Below are 17,148 nucleotides of genomic sequence, written 5' to 3' on the forward strand. Positions count from 1 at the left end.
TTCATTACACATCTAATAAATCTTCCCCCGACGTGTTTCACAGTAACAGTGGCATCATCAGTGGTAGTGTGCTTACAATGTCTCCACAGATGTCACCTCTCGCTCCGTACATGACTTCTCATACTGGTTTCTAATTGTTCCCCGTCTGGACAGCAGACACCGGGTGATGAATTTGGTCTCCTGTAGGTACGGGCCTCTCGGATCGTCTATACACTGAATGTAGTGGAGTCCTTATTATGTTTAATCTGTCATAATTCACCTAGGGCAGTGATAATCCATGGGTATCTGCTGTCTCCACATGTGTCAAGGAGGAGGAAATGGCGGTAAGTGCCTATTGTTACCAGACACGGCCAACATGGAGGGAGAAGACCTGTAGATCTGATTCCTTTGAGCCTCAATGATTTATTCCTTATATAAAGAGGATTCTCATAAATGTTTATATGGGGGTGATGTCCTCTTCGTGATTGGTTCTCCACCATCTTCTGTCATGTTCTTCATTGACCATAAATCTCTTTGTGAACAGGGGAGAAATCTTCACCGATCGACATGATGGACGGAGACTCTACAGAGAGGTAAAGATGGGACCTGTTAAGTGAGTGAACGCTCAAGGGACCTGTGGGATTTGGTGGTGGCTGGAGATGAGCCCCAATTTGGTGTCATCGGATTAGAGGGGCCCCCACTGTGGTGTCTGACACTCTGAGGACTCTTAGGATGGTGTCCAAACCCTTTAAAGAGTTATTCCAATCTCAGCTTATCCCCTATATATGCTAAGTGGTGAGCGTCCAGGCATGAGAACCCCCCCCCCCCCCACTGATCCTGAGAACGGGGACATAGTTATTCCTGGAATAATTGCAGCGCTCCGCACATGGATGGCCATCGCTCTAATCGTCCTCTATGGGGCTGAATCACTCAAATGTTCAGCAGCCCCACAGGGTACGGATTCTGTGAACAATTATTTCCCCAGGATCGGTGGGGGTCCGACTGCTGGGACAGGGGGATAACAAGCGGAGATTGGAATACCCCTTTAATACAGAGCCAGTGTAACCCTAAGTTAATGTGGTTCCTAGCCAGTTAAATGGCCGCCAGTCATATTGTCAGTGGGATTCCGGTGCGCGGTTCCCTCTACAGGATTTCAGTGGTGGAGAATAAATTGTGCATTCTCTTGGTGCAATATGGGTGGAGACTTCTATGGTGGCGGCAATGTCTGCAAAGTCGCAGCTGCCCCCCCCCCCCCCCCCCTCAGAATCTCAATATGAAACTGCGAACAGAGACATGACACTCATATTGTCGTCAATGGCGGCCGAGACTGGTGACCTGATGGTCTGTAACATTATGTAGAGCTCTGCATGAGATTTGTCGCACAACCAAAATGGCGGTGTAACCCTAGCCTAAACTTTGATTGACAGGTTCATATTTTCTTGAGTCGTCCTCCATGATGGCACCACAGGAGGTTGACTGCCGCACCCTAATAGCACTACTGCACCCCCACTCTCTATAGGACTAGATTTCTTGTACATAGCAGATGTCTAGGTGTGGACAGCAGGGGGTTAATTCCTCCTCCTCGTGCTGTTCCTGGTTGGGTTTTTTTCACATTGGTTTGGTCCTCCATTACGTGACCTGGTGGTAGGGCCCTGGTGTCTCCCCTCAGATCCCCCATCCTTAGGCCTTCAGGAGGTGATGTGTTCAGTTGTGGTGTCCTGGGCTGGACGTTTGGGGGGGGGGGGTCATGTGTTGCTCTGTGGTTCTCTCTGAAGGGGTTCTTCGGGCTGTCGTCTTCTGGATGCCTCCAGGCCTATTAGAATGGCGTGTACGGTAAAGGCTACTACAGAGGACCACAATCTCCTGTGTAAATACTTTACTCTGATCTGAAAGAATGTAATTTTTTTTTCACTGTTTTTGTTCTGAACTTCTAGACTGAGGAGATAATTGTCAGGGGCCCCTTAATAGTCTGTGCTTTTGTGGACCCCTGATCTGGTCACATGAACATGTTTTGCTGTGACAACATACAGAGGTTTCTTCAGGGGATCCACAACACTCGCCTCAGTGGTCCCAGCTCCGATGACTACAGGATTAGGCAGTGAGATTAGTCTCGGGGGTCACGCTGGGGACCCCCGTGATCTTGCATGCAGCACCCCGTTAAAATCAGTCCCTATGGGAGCTGTTACGCCCCCTCCCATAGGCTTGCATTGAGGGGGCAGAGCTGTGACGTCACAATGCTCCGGCCCCCGTGATCGACAATAATCAGACCTGGAGTGAACATGCTCCGAGGAGGGATTTTAACGGGGTGCTGCATGCAAGATCAAGGGGGTCCCCAGCGGCGGGACCCCCGCGATCAGGCATCTTATCTCCTATCCTTTGGATAGGGGATAAGATGTCTAAGCGCCGGAGTACCCCTTTAAAGTTTGTAATGACAAATATCCCACCCACAGTTGTTTGGAGAAATTTGGAGTAAGGGGTAATGACTCATTTGAGGATGTGAGTAATAGGTTTTGTGGCCTTCTTTGTCAGAAAGCCCAGCAGACCTTAGGGGACCATATCTAACCTGGAGACACTCAACCAGATGGTAAATTACCACGACTTCTAAGATGGACTCAAAATGGCAATTCTAATGGGACAAGATTACTGGATGACAAAAGATTTCAGAGACTCCTTAGCATACCCCCCCAATCCCATTAGGAATATCGGAAGGCTCTCAGTCCTCCTGGATCTGTAGGTTCAACAATGCACCACTGACTGCTCCTCTAAGAACATAGGGGCTGAACATCGTCCACATCTAGACAATCTCCTAGAGATCACAAGATCCAAACTTGGCCCCAGGACTCCAGTTTTTGCCACTTTAGCCTCCCCCGGCCTTTACTGCTTCCTCTTTCTTGGGCAGACAGGATTGGATAGCTTTTAAAGATTTTATAGACTATACGTCCCTGAAACCACTCTGACGGGAGACTACACCCCCTCACTGGGTCTCACCTACCAATACTCACAACTATGCCACTACTATAACGTGTCTAAATCTGACCTTCGCCTCCACAGGCCACTGTCCCCCTCTGAACACCTTTGTACCTTCTCATCGAAGGTGTACAGACTGGTTAGTTTATTATATAACCTCTCCCTAGACTCCTTCAGAGAACAGCCCCCACCCTTCCTTCTTGGATGGGAGAGGGCGGTGGGTCGCTCTTTTTCAAAAGAGGAATGGACAACAGCCGTGGCCCTGTGCCATAAGACTTCATTTTCTTGTAAGGCACAGGAAACGAACTATAAACCGCTCCCCAGATGGTACAGGGCACCGGCCCTTCTCTCACACTTCTCTCCCAGATATGTGTTGGTGCTGTGGCGGCTCTGGCAGCATGATTCAACACATGGCTGACGTGCCCTTCCCTCTCCACCTATTGGTCTTAAGTGTTACACCTGATCCACCGCCTTACCTCCCTTCGTTTGTCCTCTGACCCGATCCCTCTCCTCCTTGGTTCTCCTGGTCTCCGCTCCCAGGGGGGGTTCTAGCCCGCTTCCTTCTCTTGGCTGTGAAGACCGTTATCCCCCTCCTCTGGCTTTCCTAAACCCCCCCCCCCCCCCCTTTTCGTCCTGGCTTCAGGAGGTCACTCACTTCCAGAAAATGGAGAAGCTCTTGGCAGATTTGTGCCGCCAGGTGGAGAAGCACATGTCAAGCTGGGCCCCGTGGCTTGTTTTTATATCTCCCCCCAAGATTTCAGAGATCTTCACACAAACACCCTATAATATGCTTTGACTCCTCGCCCCTAATGGCGTTGAGCCTGGGCCCGACTCGGTTCTGCCCTACATGACTCTTGGAGCTCAAACTGACCGGACTGGTGACTGTTCTGCGAGGTATGTCTTTAGCTAAGGGGGATGCCGGGAGCATTTGTGGTCCCTTTAGTAGTGTCGGCAAAAAGGGACCTCGAACCTCGCAGGTACCTTTTGGTAAGGTTTGTTGGGGGGGGGGGGGGGGCTCTCGCTCTCCTGTTGGAGAAGGGCTTGCGATAGACCGTATCCTTTGTGCATGTTTTTTAGTATAACGCATTTTGCACATTTTCTTGCACTTTGGGTGATTCGGGAGCACATTCCTCGGCTCTTATAAAAAGTCTCTGTGGACTGCCCTCCATTTCTCTCTCCCCTTTCTCCTCTGCTTTCCTTTCTTCTCTCTTTCCGCTTTGCTTTCCTCTTTTCTTCCCCTTTAGTTATCCTTTCCATTGGATTAGATTGGTTCAGTCAGAGCCCCTCGCTCAGTAAGGATTCTATAAGTTTCTAGTTGATTGTGTGAGGATCCCAATCTGCGAGCCCCTCCTTGTATCTGGCTTCCCTCTGTCATTGGCGGCTTTTATAATGTCTTTTGGAAATGTGGTGGTTACTTGTTTTTTTTCTTCACAAAAATAAAGATCCAAATGTGTTCTGTTCTGGCCTCTTCAGATCACATGTCCGCTCCCCCAGGAGTTGGGTTATTATTTTTTACATCCTGCCACCAGGGTTGTCCTCCTAAACGAAAAGGGGCTCTATTTAGTGTAGATAATTCTGTTGGAATTTTTTTGACCATCTGGGAAACAATGTCTGGCTTGGGGGGCCCCGACACTGTGCGTCTTGGCAGTGAATTGTGTGGAAGCCCATTCAAGACCACGTGCCCTGCTCCCTGCTTGGTTGTTTCATCCAAGGATAGGAGATGCAATCTGATAAGGTAAAGACTTCTCCGGGGGCCTCTCCTGTTGAAGGACTTGTGATGACCGCATCCTCGTGCACTTGGGTGATTTGAGATCACGGACCTGGGCTCTTCGATAGACTTCTCTCTCCTGATGTCTTGAAGGGAATTTGTATCATCAGAATCCTAATGTCTCTCCACCTAGAAGTGTAAGGAGTTGGGGAGGAGGTTTTCTCCACCAATTACCTCAGGAGATCTGGCTGGAAAACATTGATCTGCAGTAATCAAATAGCGAAAACTTTTGCAGATATTTAGGAGACCCACCGAGCAGCACTTTCCCTTCTTGGGAACACTTCTGGTTAGTTTATCTTCAGACACCGGCGCTGCGGCTCGCCTTCAACATGAAGACAAGGAAAAAATTCTCAATCAGAAGACTATTCAGGAGAGATCTGACCTGGGTAAATGGGCTCTAAGCGATTTGGCCTGGGGTCTCCTGCAGTTAACTCTTTGCGTCCTAAACCCCACAAGGTTCTAGCGTTCTCATAAAGAGCCTCCTCAGTAGCTGTGGATACTAAAGCACAAAAACTACCAGTTAGCCTCCATTTACTTGTGTCCACTAGATGTTGCCTTTGTGGCTTGGTTTGGTTTCCTGAACAATTGGTGGATAGAATCATTTTATTTTTTGTTGATTACCATAGACAGTCTACATCCGGATCCAACCTTCCATCATGGTCCTCGGAGATTTTCTGGTAGCCCGGCTTCTGAAGAGCCAGATCTTTCATATGTGGTGGTCAGGAAGAAAGTTGCTAATGCCATTAATCACTATATTGGGAAAAACCTTTGTGCAATCCTTGGTTTCTGACCCCATTAACCTTTATGTATCCAAGATGCTGGATTATTCAGGCCAGGTTGGAGAAAAGTCTTAAAGTGTACCTGTCAACAAAAACTTTTTACATAATGTAAATACCATTATATGTATATTTGCAATATACATTTGGTAATTTTTTTTTTATATTTTTGGGTGAAAAAGTGCCCTGCAGCTATTGCCTCTGTCTCGGAGTCCAAATACAGGAAGTGAGGGTAGGACAGGCTCTGTGCAGGCTCCTGGCTTGTCAATCATCCTCATGTGTGAGCCCATAGCATGTCATAGAATATCCCTGCACGGAGCCCCGCTTGTCCTCCAATCACTTCTGTATTTGGACTCCTTTATAGAGACACACAGGCAATAGCTTCAGGGACAAAAATAAACTTTTTTTTTTTTTAACCAATGTATATTACAAATATACATATAATGGTATCTACATTATATAAAGTTTAAGTCTAGAACCCTTAGGGTTCAAGGTTCTGCTTACCCCCTTTTGCCTCTAATCTGGGTAACCACAAGTTGTGATCTCTTCAGTCAGAAGGGACGGTGAACTTCAGGCTTTTTTTTTTTTTTTCTTTCAAGGATCCACACCTTAGAACATTCTTGAACCCCCCCTTTGTAAGAAGAGAAGGATCCAGCCACCTAAATTTTAAATATTCCTTTTTGCCAGAACCCATTTAGGAACATAAATTGTCATTCTTTAGATGTTCAGAGCTATTCTCAGATTCCTGGAGGTTACGAGTCTTGGAGGCCAATCAGAGATTTCTCTCTCTCTTCTTCCCCTGAAATTGAACAATGTAAATTTTACTTCACTCAAGGGTTCTCCCCACCAAGCAGGACCTCCAGCTCCTTCCACCAGAGCGATGTCTGCCTCTTGGGCTGAAAGGGCCAAAGTGTCTACAGAGTAGATGTAAAGCTGCAACCTTCATCTATTCACACGTACTAGATCGTCTCCTTCAGAAGAAAAGTTCTTCAAGCTGTGGTCCTGCCCTTAGGTGGGTATTTGGGGTTCTCATGGGGTACTGTCATGGAGGATGAAAATAGAATTTAGTGAACAGTAATTAGGTTTTTTAGAGATCCTTCATGACTGCACTAAATTCTCCCCCTGTTGTGGTGTGTGTGTGTGTGTGTGTGTGTATATATGTGCATATATGTATATATAATATATATATATAATATATATATATAATATATATATATATATATATATATATATATATATATATATATATATATATATATATATATATATATATATATATATTAAATATTTTGTTTCTGTCCCTATTGTTGAATGGTGGTCAATCTTCTGTGGTGCGCTCCTGGCGGGCTAAAAACTCAATTACTGGATTTCAGAACGACTTCAACTTGTTTTAGTTCTATTTGCTCATCTCCGGTGGTGGTGGCTCGGTCTGTCTGGTACTTGCATAGCTTGTGTGTGTCTGTGGGATGGACCATTGACCCTATATTCTTAACTGCAGCTTTGTGGAAATATCTGGAAATGATGAAACTGAAGAAGAGAAGGAGCAGCTGGAAAGTCAAAGCGAGCCTGGCCCTTCGAGTGATGACCAGGAACCTGAGGCTTCTCAGATCACATGTGACTATGAGGTGAAGCAGGATGACCCGGCTTGTGAAGAAGCAAAGCAATCACCAGAACCCCCTGAGACGGGAAAGAACATGGATCATGAGAATGAGACTCTAGAGACAAACACTGGAGATGGACGTGACTGCTCTCCAGAGGGTGAGGACTTGGAGAATGTTCAGGACACACAGAGTGAGACTTTGGGACCAGAGGAACATGCTGGACAAGATATCCCAACTGAACAGGAGATGACCAAGGAAGACCATGAGGAAACCCAAACAGCACATGATGGATCTGGAAGTCCACAGGAGACCACATGTGGGGGATCTCAAAATATGGAAGAACACAATGAAAGTTCTGTCTCCAATCAACCAGAACCCCACGACATGCAAGAAGATGAAAGATCCATGGAGCCTAACCCTAAATATGGAAGCGACCAAGAATCTGCATATAGAGAGGAAAGCAATCCTGTCCATGCAGAAGACACAATGGAGGGTCCTCAAGATGCTAAAGAGAGAGAGCAGAAGGCTCAAAATGATGTAATGTATGAAGAATCTCCAGAGAGCAAAGACATGGAGGATTCTGCAGAAAATAAGGTGGCTACACAGAATGGAGACCAGGACCAACCAGGAAGAACTACAGAGGACATGTCTGGGTGTGAGGAGAGGTCCCTGGAACAACCCCGGATGGAAACTGTGGGTAAGTAGATGTTCTCCACACAATGTGCACTTCATGGCAAAAACCATTGCAGACCAAGGAGATGTTGGGATGGAATGAATTCTGTGACTGTAATGATCTATAGAAGTGATTACAATATTATATGTAGATTAATGGGGAAAACGGTACAATGGAAAGGAGTTTATGGTCTGGATACAAGATGAGATACAGGTGGGATACATGGTCTGGATAAAAGATGCGATACATGTGGGATACATGGTCTGGATACAAGATGAGGGACAGGTGGGATACATGGTCTGGGTACAAGATGAGATACGGGTGGCATACATGGTCTGGATACAAGATGAGATACGGGTGGGATACATGGAGACTCTGGTACCCTGTTGGGTACCACTAGCCTGGATACAAGATGGGATACATGGAAACTCTAATAATCGAATGACATGTTGGTGCCTCAAGCCTGGATAGAAGGCACTGTACACCATGCATACGGCTCTCTGTACACACGGCTCACTACACCGTACACAGCATGACAGCAAACAATGCAGCACAGGTGATTTATTTCCAGCTGCCCGCTAGATTGTGTGCTCCTGTGCCCAGCACCACCTCGGATCATTCATGGTGCCTATTATATCATGTGATTCTTTATCTGGCAGACGTTTGTCCTTTTCTAGGCAGTGATCGGTCAGAGACTCTATGGACGTGCCGGACGGATGGGGAGATCACCTTGAGGATGGAGGTGTCGGGAGCAGCAGCTCTCTGCCCAGTCACAGTGCCACAGTTGTTTTCAAAGGCCGTGAAGAAGTACGGACAGAAGGTGGCGCTGTGTGTGAGGGCATCTGATGGGTGGCAGGAGATGACGTATTCTCAGTATGAGCTGCAGTGCCGGGCTGTGGCCAGAGGATTCCTGAAGGTAAGATGTGATGTCTCCAGTCTGTCCTATATGACCACTGCTGGGTTCCCCCATAGGTCCTCATCTTCTGTTACTTTTAAAAGCTTCACAATAAAACAAATATGAAAAATAAAAATCTGTACATTTTCATCTAAAATGCCCTGGGCCGTGTGGAGGTCACTGTCCAGATTAGGAACAAGTTCGAAACGTGTCATTCCATGGCCAGACGAGAGATGTTATGAAGTCCTGGTGTAGAGCAGAGCCCGGGATGTCTCCTTCTGATGATGTCATCCCTCATGGGGTTTCCCCTATCTTCATCCTTACTGGGTAGATGAGATTTATTGAAAATCCATGACCTTAAAATATGCCATCACCTCAGGATGACGCGGATGGTCCTCTTCTCCACTAGGTCTATATAGGCCCCATAAGAAGTCAGTGGAGTAATAAGCCACGTTTGGGTCCCCTGAGGGGCCTGTGTGATGCTTCATTGAGAGCCAGAATGCAGTGGGGTATATACTTTATACAGTGATGTCACTGCCTGATTATATCTCTAGATTTATATCCTTATATTTAGTACATGATTCTTTCTGCACATATGAATTGGTGACCTCGAGGACCCGACCACTCATCATACCAAATACTCCTAATTTTCTTGGAAATAAAGAGCAGAGTCCTGACCAGAAGAGGTCCCAACCTCCCATGATCCTCCATACAGAAGCTGCTTTCATGTTCATGGCAAATCTCAGGAGATGGAGTTATATGATGGAGACTTCTACCCCGTGATGTCCTTAAGGTGCCCCAGCCTCAGTATTTTCCACCAATCATTGGCTTCTATGTACCCCAATGTACCCCCTTATAGTCAGTGGAGTCGGTCAGACATAGTGGAGTTACCACCTGTTTTCCTTATTATCCAGTGATGGAGAAGCACAAATGGAAACCTGGCTTAAACCAAGCTGATAAGGCATGACCGCCTACGAGGAGACAAACCCTTTCAGGGTGACTATTCCACCCTTTAGCCAGGGGCAACATGTGACCTATTGCTGAAGATTTCTATCCCAGATAATACCCGATTTCCCAACACTTGTCTTGGACCTGAGAGATTTTGTTTGCCCAGCTACAACATAAAGGATCATGGAGAAGGTGACCTCTTCATGTCAGGACCATGCACATGTGCTACAGTGAGTAATGGTGGCCCTTTACTCTGGTACGTGCATGGTATGGATCTGGTTACCTGTGCTTGTTTACATAGATTTTATTTACAGATTCGTTTTTGATATGACATTTAATTCAGGCATATTTTTTTTTTAAATGTGTGGTAGTCTTGAGGTGGTGCAGTTCTAGATCGCACTGCCCCAGAAGAGCCTCATGACCTAGGACTGCACTGCCCCAGAAGAGCCTCATGACGTAGGACCCCACCAACTTATAAGAGCCTCATAACATAGGACCGTACTGCCCCAGAAGACCCTCATGACTTAGGTTATGAAGCTCTTCTGGGGCAGTGTGGTCCTAGGTCTTGAGGCTCTTCTGGTGTGGTCCTAGGTCATGAGGCTCCTGAGTAGTCTCAGCCGGTGGTGGCTCGGGCAATTCTTTCCACACACGGCTCAGCCTGTGACTTTTTTCCCTTTTTAGTTGGGCCTGAAGCAGTTTCAGTCGGTTCTGATCCTTGGGTGTAACTCTCCAGAGTGGTTTATGGCAGAGATTGGCGCAGTGCTGGCCGGGTAAGCTCATATTGTGGCAGCATTATAATAGATTACTAGCACATATTCTGATCTATCTGTCTCTCACAGGGGTGTGGCTGTCTGTATTGCTCCAGAGTCCACGGAGTCATTTTGCCTTAAGGTGGCGCTAGATGTCCAGGTTCAGATAGTCCTCGTAGATGACCACAAGCAACTGGCGAAGATCCTGCAGGTGATTCCCACTGGGTCATACAATTGTGAAGCCCATGTCTGTAATTTTCTTGTTGTACACTGGGCTACTGGGCATGAACACAGGATTGAGGGGGTAGTGTCTCTCTCCCTCAGGAGACCACCAAACTGCTTTCAGTCTTAGGTCTTGCAATGGGGAAAGAGTGTGGCCGGTTCAGGCCTCTCTGCTAGGCCACTCTGTACTGGCACAGACCCCAGAGTAGCCATCTGTAGAGGAGGGGGCTCTTCCTTTTTGAAGTGATGTGGTGATTGTGAGCGGTCACTCTGCTTGTTCTCCTTCTCATGTGAAGGTCTCTGCTGGGTCTTGTTGCCTTTTCTGGTCTCTGTTCCTCAGATTAACCCATTCTTGTGAATTATCAGTGGTCTCCTCAGGTAGATAATGGGGTCCTGTACCTGGTGTTATCTTTCTATAGATACAAGAGAAGCTGCCAACACTGAAAGCGATGGTCCAGTGGACAGGACAAGTGATGGACCCCCGTCCTGGGATGTTTACAGTAAGGATCCTGCTCCATATGTTCCCCCGTCCCAGTAATGTCTCTGCAGGAAATAAGTGTTTAGACTTCTCTTTCAGTGGAACCAGTTAGTAAATTTGGGCTCTGAACTGGAGGAGTCGTATCTGGATGTAGTCATGGCAGACCAGAAGCCGCACCAGTGCTGTGCCGTAATGTATTCAGAGGGCGCCGGAGAGCCAAGAGGAGCCATGATAAGTCACGACAATGTAAGGACTGTCTAGATAGTAGGGTCTGGTCTGTGACTGGTATTTTTTGGTATATTTGCATAGACACCATATCTAAAGTATGGTGCCATACACTATCAATGCTGTGCACCGTATGGCAGTAATGGCAAATATAATGTACTGTACTGGGACCTTTATAGTAATGCCTAAGAGAATGCCACCCCTACAGGTGCTGAACTGATAGGGCCCCTACTGCCTAAAGTTTTGAAACCCTTCTGACCCAAGCCTGAGGTCACAGGACACTGAGTGGGGTCCGGGTGTTTAGTGCCAATTGCGTACATGATTTAGAAGTGATCACCTGCTGCTCAGTGTTGTATGGAGTTCATACAGTTTTTCTGACTCCTGTACATCACCCTGAGCAGAAATAAGTTTACCCTATGGTGTTCTGGGGGGAGGGGGACAACATAAAAACCACAAACTCACCAGATCCATTGACCTTGCTGCAAATTCCCTGCTGCTTCCTATTCTCGATCCTGACACCCAGAAGATGTCTGCTCAGCCAATCCATAGTCTGTGACCAGACTCAACCAGCGACTGGTAGGATGGAGAACAGGAAGGTCCTGCAGGAGAGACTGCACCAGCCGTGGTTTGTGGCAGGTCTAATGTACTTCCCCTTTAAATTATTCCACCATTGGGAGCCTAAATGTTCTTCCTACAGTGACCAAAACAATCTGTCAGGAGATGCCCATGAGGTTCTTCTTTATGAATATACAATAGTCTAAGGGCAGCTCATTTGTGTATTCTATTTGTTGGCAGGTGACTTGGACATCACGGGCCATGCAGGAGATGCTGGGTTTGGGGTCTGAGGTGGTCGTGGTCAGTCACTTGCCCCTCTGTCACATGTCTGTGCAGATGTTTGACCTTTGGCTTCCTCTTTCTTGTGGTGGCACCACATACTTTGCAAAGTCTGAAGCTCAGAAGGTAAGAGTCTAGTGCCTAAAACTCCACGAGCAGAGTTACTAACCTGAAGAATTATGGCAGCTTGGGCTTAATGGTTGGTCCCCCCCCCAATCACGAGACTCATGGGGCCCTCATACCTCTTGCTGGTGGCACCAGTCGGCTTGTACCATTAGTGAGATCTGGTTGTCAGCACTGGGGTATAACCACATGGTGTGTACAGTGTGGAATATAACTCATTGGTCTCATGAATGTGTGGTTCACAGGGGTCCCTAGTGTCCATGTTGTGTGATGTCCAGCCCACCCTCTTCCTTGGATTCCCTGGACTGTGGAAGAAGGTGCAAAAGAAGTGGATATTGGTGGAGAAAAGGGCAACACCATTACAGAAGATGACCATACAATGGGCCAGAAGGAAAAGTCGTCTGTCCTACACAAGGTCGGTGAAGGAGTCCTCGAAGACTGGGGGAGTTGGTGTGCTCTAAGACAGTAGTGTCCTACACATACCACCATTTCTTGCAGCCATGGTCCACATCCTCAATCACACATGTAACCTTTTTGGTTGAGGCTTATATCAATGAGGTGGGTAGGGGGATAAGTTCATATGTTCATTGTATTGTATACCTTTAACAAAGTTCCCTTCTTTGTGTACAACTGTATTGTGGGTCCCACAGTCCGAGGGCAGGTTTAGTGCCATGGACCCCCCTTTTCCTGACTACCCCACTTAATATATATAAATGAGTTGAATTACTTGTATATATTACTGAGTCTGGGGGTTTGTATAAGAGGGGGTTGGCCGGCAGTGGCTGCTTAGCCCTCTTATTCCCCCACCCTGTTTAGCCCAATGGCTGCCCTAGAGTTCTCATCTGCCCTAGAGTGCTGGGTGCACTTACATGTGGAACAAGATCTACTCATTTCTATTAGACTCTGAGAATAGAATTTGATACTTTATGTAAGTAAACTTTCTCCTATTTTATAGACCTAAATGGAGGGGACATGACATTATGAACATTGTTGCCCGAAACTGTCGTTCTGAACATAAGTGTTCTGTATAACCACAATGTGTACAGAGGAGTACATCCCATTGGTGTTATGGATTAATGGTCAGAATGCCAGGGTGCCAGACTGGGACCCCCCATAATTAGACATCTTATTCCCTAGCCTTTGGATAGGGGATAACATGTCTAGAGGCGGAGTACCCCTTTAAGTTGTAGAAGTGATGGGAGGTGTTAGAGGGATTTTTTTTACCATTCTAGTGTAAATGGTGGTTTTCTAGATCGTCACAAGCTTGCTCAGAGGAAGTTTATGACAGTATCTATGGCCTTGGTGCCACCACACTGGTCCTACACAAAACCAGTGTTGGGCACAGACCTTCAGCGGGCTCATCTGTGGACCCTGTGTCATGGCATAGTGCATGCACATGTGGCTAATGAGGATTCTGATCCTTATCTGCAGAATGGGTGTTTGGTGTCTCTGACGTGTCCGATGTTTGATCCCCAAAAAAGGAAGTCCATGTGGTAAAGCTTGTCCCCTCTTCCAGTGTAATGATCAGACATGAGCTCCTCTACACCTTTCTCAGTTCACCTCCTATTCCTAGTTCTCTCCCTGATCTTTGGTCCTTGTTTTCACCCTGACCTTTTGGTCTGGTCCTTGTTTTCACCCTGACCTTTTGGTCTGGTCCTTGTTTTCACCCTGATCTTTTGGTCTGGTCCTTGTTTTCACCCTGACCTTTTGGTCTGGTCCTTGTTTTCACCCTGACCTTTTGGTCTGGTCCTTGTTTTCACCCTGACCTTTGGTCTGGTCCTCTGTTTTTGCTTTGGTCTGGTCCTCTGTTTTCGCTTTGGTCTTTTGGTCTGGTCCTCAGTTTTCGCTTTGGTCTCCTCCTTTCTCTACATGTTACCACTTGACCCAGTGCTTGCCAAATGTGATGGACCTTCAGATTTCTTATTCTTTCTCCTCTACCTTGCAGTTCTGGCTCGCTTCTCTGGGGACACAGTCTTGCTGAACACTTGGTGTTCAGGCCGGCACGGAGGGCTCTGGGGCTTGACAGCTGCACCCTCTGTTATGCGGGGATGGAACCCATCAGCCAGGATGTGGCAGAGTACTTAAGGAGTCTGGGGATTGATCTGCTGGAGTTATATGGCAAGAATGAGACCAGCGGGGTACAAAGTATAATGGTGCCATCATCCCGGAGGACAGGAAGGTGAGACCCCAGCATCCCAGCACCTGACTGATTTGGAGGGTGTAAGAACTGAATTGCACTAAAGTCTCCACCCATCTGACTAGTCAGAATAAAGTGTAGATAGTCAACCAAATAGTATGACCCCGCCCCCCCCCCCCCCCAAAGATTAATTGGCTGATCGCTGGGCCTCTGCCCTGTGTGATAGGCCCAGTGATCAGCCAATAAATTAAATGCTTGATAGTCAGCTGATCTCAGTTTTTCAGGGTTCAATCATTGTACAGAAACACATCTCCTTGTATAAATAGGGGAAGTGCTGTGGACAATGATGGAAATAAAGGACCCACCAATGAAGAATGAGCTGTGTAGTAATCTTATGCCAGCAATAGTCTACTAGATCAGTGATTATGGTGGGCACTGGTCTGCAGGTTTACAAGGACCCCCAAAAATTCCTCCAGAACACGATCTATACCAAGCTGAAAAAAATCATTGTCCTCATGAAGCTGCCGGTGAACTATTCAATGTCCCAACACTCAGGTTGTAGACACAGGAAAGAGGAATCCGTATAAGAATCGTGTAGAGCGCCCCAGGTAGATCCGATTACCACCACCACTCCATGAGGAGGAAGGTAATCCAACCAAGACTGATCCTTTCTTGCTGGGGAAGGAGATGAGGTCTTGGACAGCAGAACAGGCAATCGCTCAATCAAAAGGATAAACTTGGTTAATGCTCAGATCAGTTCTCCACATGGGTCCAAACCCACATTGGAGAAGGGGATTTGTGCCATGAGGGGGTGCCAACAAGCCATTTTGCCTTGGCCAGGCTATTTAGATACAGGACTGGGAAATCCCTCTTTCAGGGGTGGCATAGCTCCAGCTATGGTACAAGGATGATGGGTCTTCTGGATCCAGGCTAAAGTATTGGGGCCGATGCCCTATAATAATTCTTTGTCTTCACCTCCAGAGTTGAACTTACTGGATGTAAGAGTCGTGTGAACCAGGATGAGCTCAGCCTCTGGGGGCGCCATATCTTTCTGGGTTACCTCGGCAGGGAGCAGGAGACAAACGAGGCCTTCACAGAGGATGGCTGGTGGAGGACAGGTAAATGAGAGATGGTGGCCAGGACTGGTAAAGCCTCTACTCTAGGGGATGCAGCTGCTATTATATAATGCAATGGTTTTCAATCCCTTCACACGGTCATGTATAAATTCCATTCCGGTCCGCACAGTATTATGCTATGGAGGAAGCAAAGTGATGTGTATGGTCACTGTCCCCTCCATAGGATTCCATGAGATGTATAGGAAAACCAGAGAACAGGGCTGCGGAACGGAACTACAGTTTTATAGAACGGAGCCAAAGACAGAATATAAGTGCCTCACGGGGTCCTACCTACAGGTGGGTCCCACCTAGACCGGGAAAGCTTCCTACAGGGGGTCAAACTGCACACAGGGCGTGAAGGTGTGCCCAAAGGTTAAAAAGGTTTAGAAACACTGATATGACATTGTTACACTGTTATGGGGAGGTCAGCCATTGGTGAGATGTCTTATTCTGAGCTCTTCTCGTGTCCAGGCAGTCAGGAATTGCTAAAGATGAGTCCTATGGACCCTGAAGATCTGTACATGGAGCTGTGACCTGGAGGTGGACCCTAAAGGTCTGTACATGGAGCTGTGACCTGGAGGTGGACCCTGAGGATCTGTACATGGAGGTGGACCCTAAAGGTCTGTACATGGAGCTGTGACCTGGAGGTGGACCCCGAGGATCTGTACATGGAGCTGTATGTGGAAGATCTGGATCTCCTTCAGTGTTTAATCCCTTAACTACATAGTAATAAATATTTTTTGGTAACTTTCTGGACTTTCTTTTTTTTTTTCCAGCAGTGTCGCCCCACCTGTAGGCTGCAGGTGACAATCACTGCATCTCCTACAGTCACTCGGGTTACAGTCACATACACCGGAAGCACCGGGAGTCTTGTACAGTCACATACACCGGAAGCACCGGGAGTCTTGTACAGTCACATACACCGGAAGCACCGGGAGTCTTGTACAGTCACATACACCGGAAGCACCGGGAGTCTTGTACAGTCACATACACCGGAAGCACCGGGAGTCTTGTACAGTAACATACACCGGAAGCACCGGGAGGCTTGTACAGTCACATGCACCGGGAGGCTTGTACAGTCCCATACACCGGAAGCACCGGGAGGCTTGTACAGTCACATACACCGGAAGCACCGGGAGGCTTGTACAGTCACATACACCGGAAGCACCGGGAGTCTTGTACAGTCACATACACCGGAAGCAACGGGAGTCTTGTACAGTCACATACACCGGAAGCACCGGGAGGCTTGTACAGTCACATACACCGGAAGCACCGGGAGGCTTGTACAGTCACATACACCGGAAGCACCGGGAGGCTTGTACAGTCACATACACAGGAAGCACCGGGAGTCTTGTACAGTCACATACACCGGAAGCACCGGGAGGCTTGTACAGTCACATACACCGGAAGCAACGGGAGTCTTGTACAGTCACATACACCGGAAGCACTGGGAGTCTTGTACAGTCACATACACCGGAAGCACCGGGAGGCTTGTACAGTCCTATACACTGGAGCACCAGGAGGCTTGTACAGTCACATACACAGGAAGCACCGGGAGTCTTGTACAGTCACATACACCGGAAGCACCGGGAGGCTTGTACAGTCACATACACCGGAAGCACCGGGAGTCTTGTACAGTCACATACACCGGAAGCAAC

The 17,148-nt window shown here is 47.5% G+C and overlaps 1 protein-coding gene across 2 annotated transcripts; it reads left to right on the top strand.

Annotated features, from left to right (window-relative positions):
• The first annotated feature begins 262 nt into the window (after window positions 1-262).
• On the top strand, window positions 263-16,204 carry LOC130332037 (long-chain-fatty-acid--CoA ligase ACSBG2-like). 2 transcript variants are annotated; one of them, XM_056553728.1, is made up of 13 exons: window positions 263-323; window positions 524-572; window positions 6,989-7,788; window positions 8,442-8,680; window positions 10,289-10,377; window positions 10,447-10,567; window positions 10,998-11,078; window positions 11,156-11,302; window positions 12,077-12,241; window positions 12,484-12,653; window positions 14,184-14,417; window positions 15,357-15,493; window positions 15,962-16,204. In XM_056553728.1, the coding sequence occupies exons 1-13, from the start codon at window positions 278-280 to the stop codon at window positions 16,021-16,023; spliced, it is 2,340 nt and encodes a 779-aa protein (XP_056409703.1). In that variant the 5' UTR covers window positions 263-277; the 3' UTR covers window positions 16,024-16,204. The 2 variants fall into 2 exon arrangements, with proteins under 2 accessions (XP_056409703.1, XP_056409704.1); XM_056553729.1 differs by having other exon boundaries at window positions 15,966-16,204.
• The last annotated feature ends 944 nt before the right edge of the window (window positions 16,205-17,148 follow it).

Source organism: Hyla sarda, unplaced genomic scaffold (assembly GCF_029499605.1).
Source record: "Hyla sarda isolate aHylSar1 unplaced genomic scaffold, aHylSar1.hap1 scaffold_361, whole genome shotgun sequence".
Taxonomy (NCBI): domain Eukaryota; kingdom Metazoa; phylum Chordata; class Amphibia; order Anura; family Hylidae; genus Hyla; species Hyla sarda.

What these genes read in the sequence shown, in the direction of transcription:
- LOC130332037 (XM_056553728.1), top strand. Translation starts at nt 278, where the DNA reads ATGGGTATCTGCTGTCTCCACATGTGTCAAGGAGGAGGAAATGGCG. An exon ending in ACCCCGGATGGAAACTGTGG is followed by an intron (nt 7,789 to 8,441) that starts GTAAGTAGATGT and finishes GTCCTTTTCTAG; the next exon opens with GCAGTGATCGGTCAGAGACT. An exon ending in TGGCCAGAGGATTCCTGAAG is followed by an intron (nt 8,681 to 10,288) that starts GTAAGATGTGAT and finishes TTCCCTTTTTAG; the next exon opens with TTGGGCCTGAAGCAGTTTCA.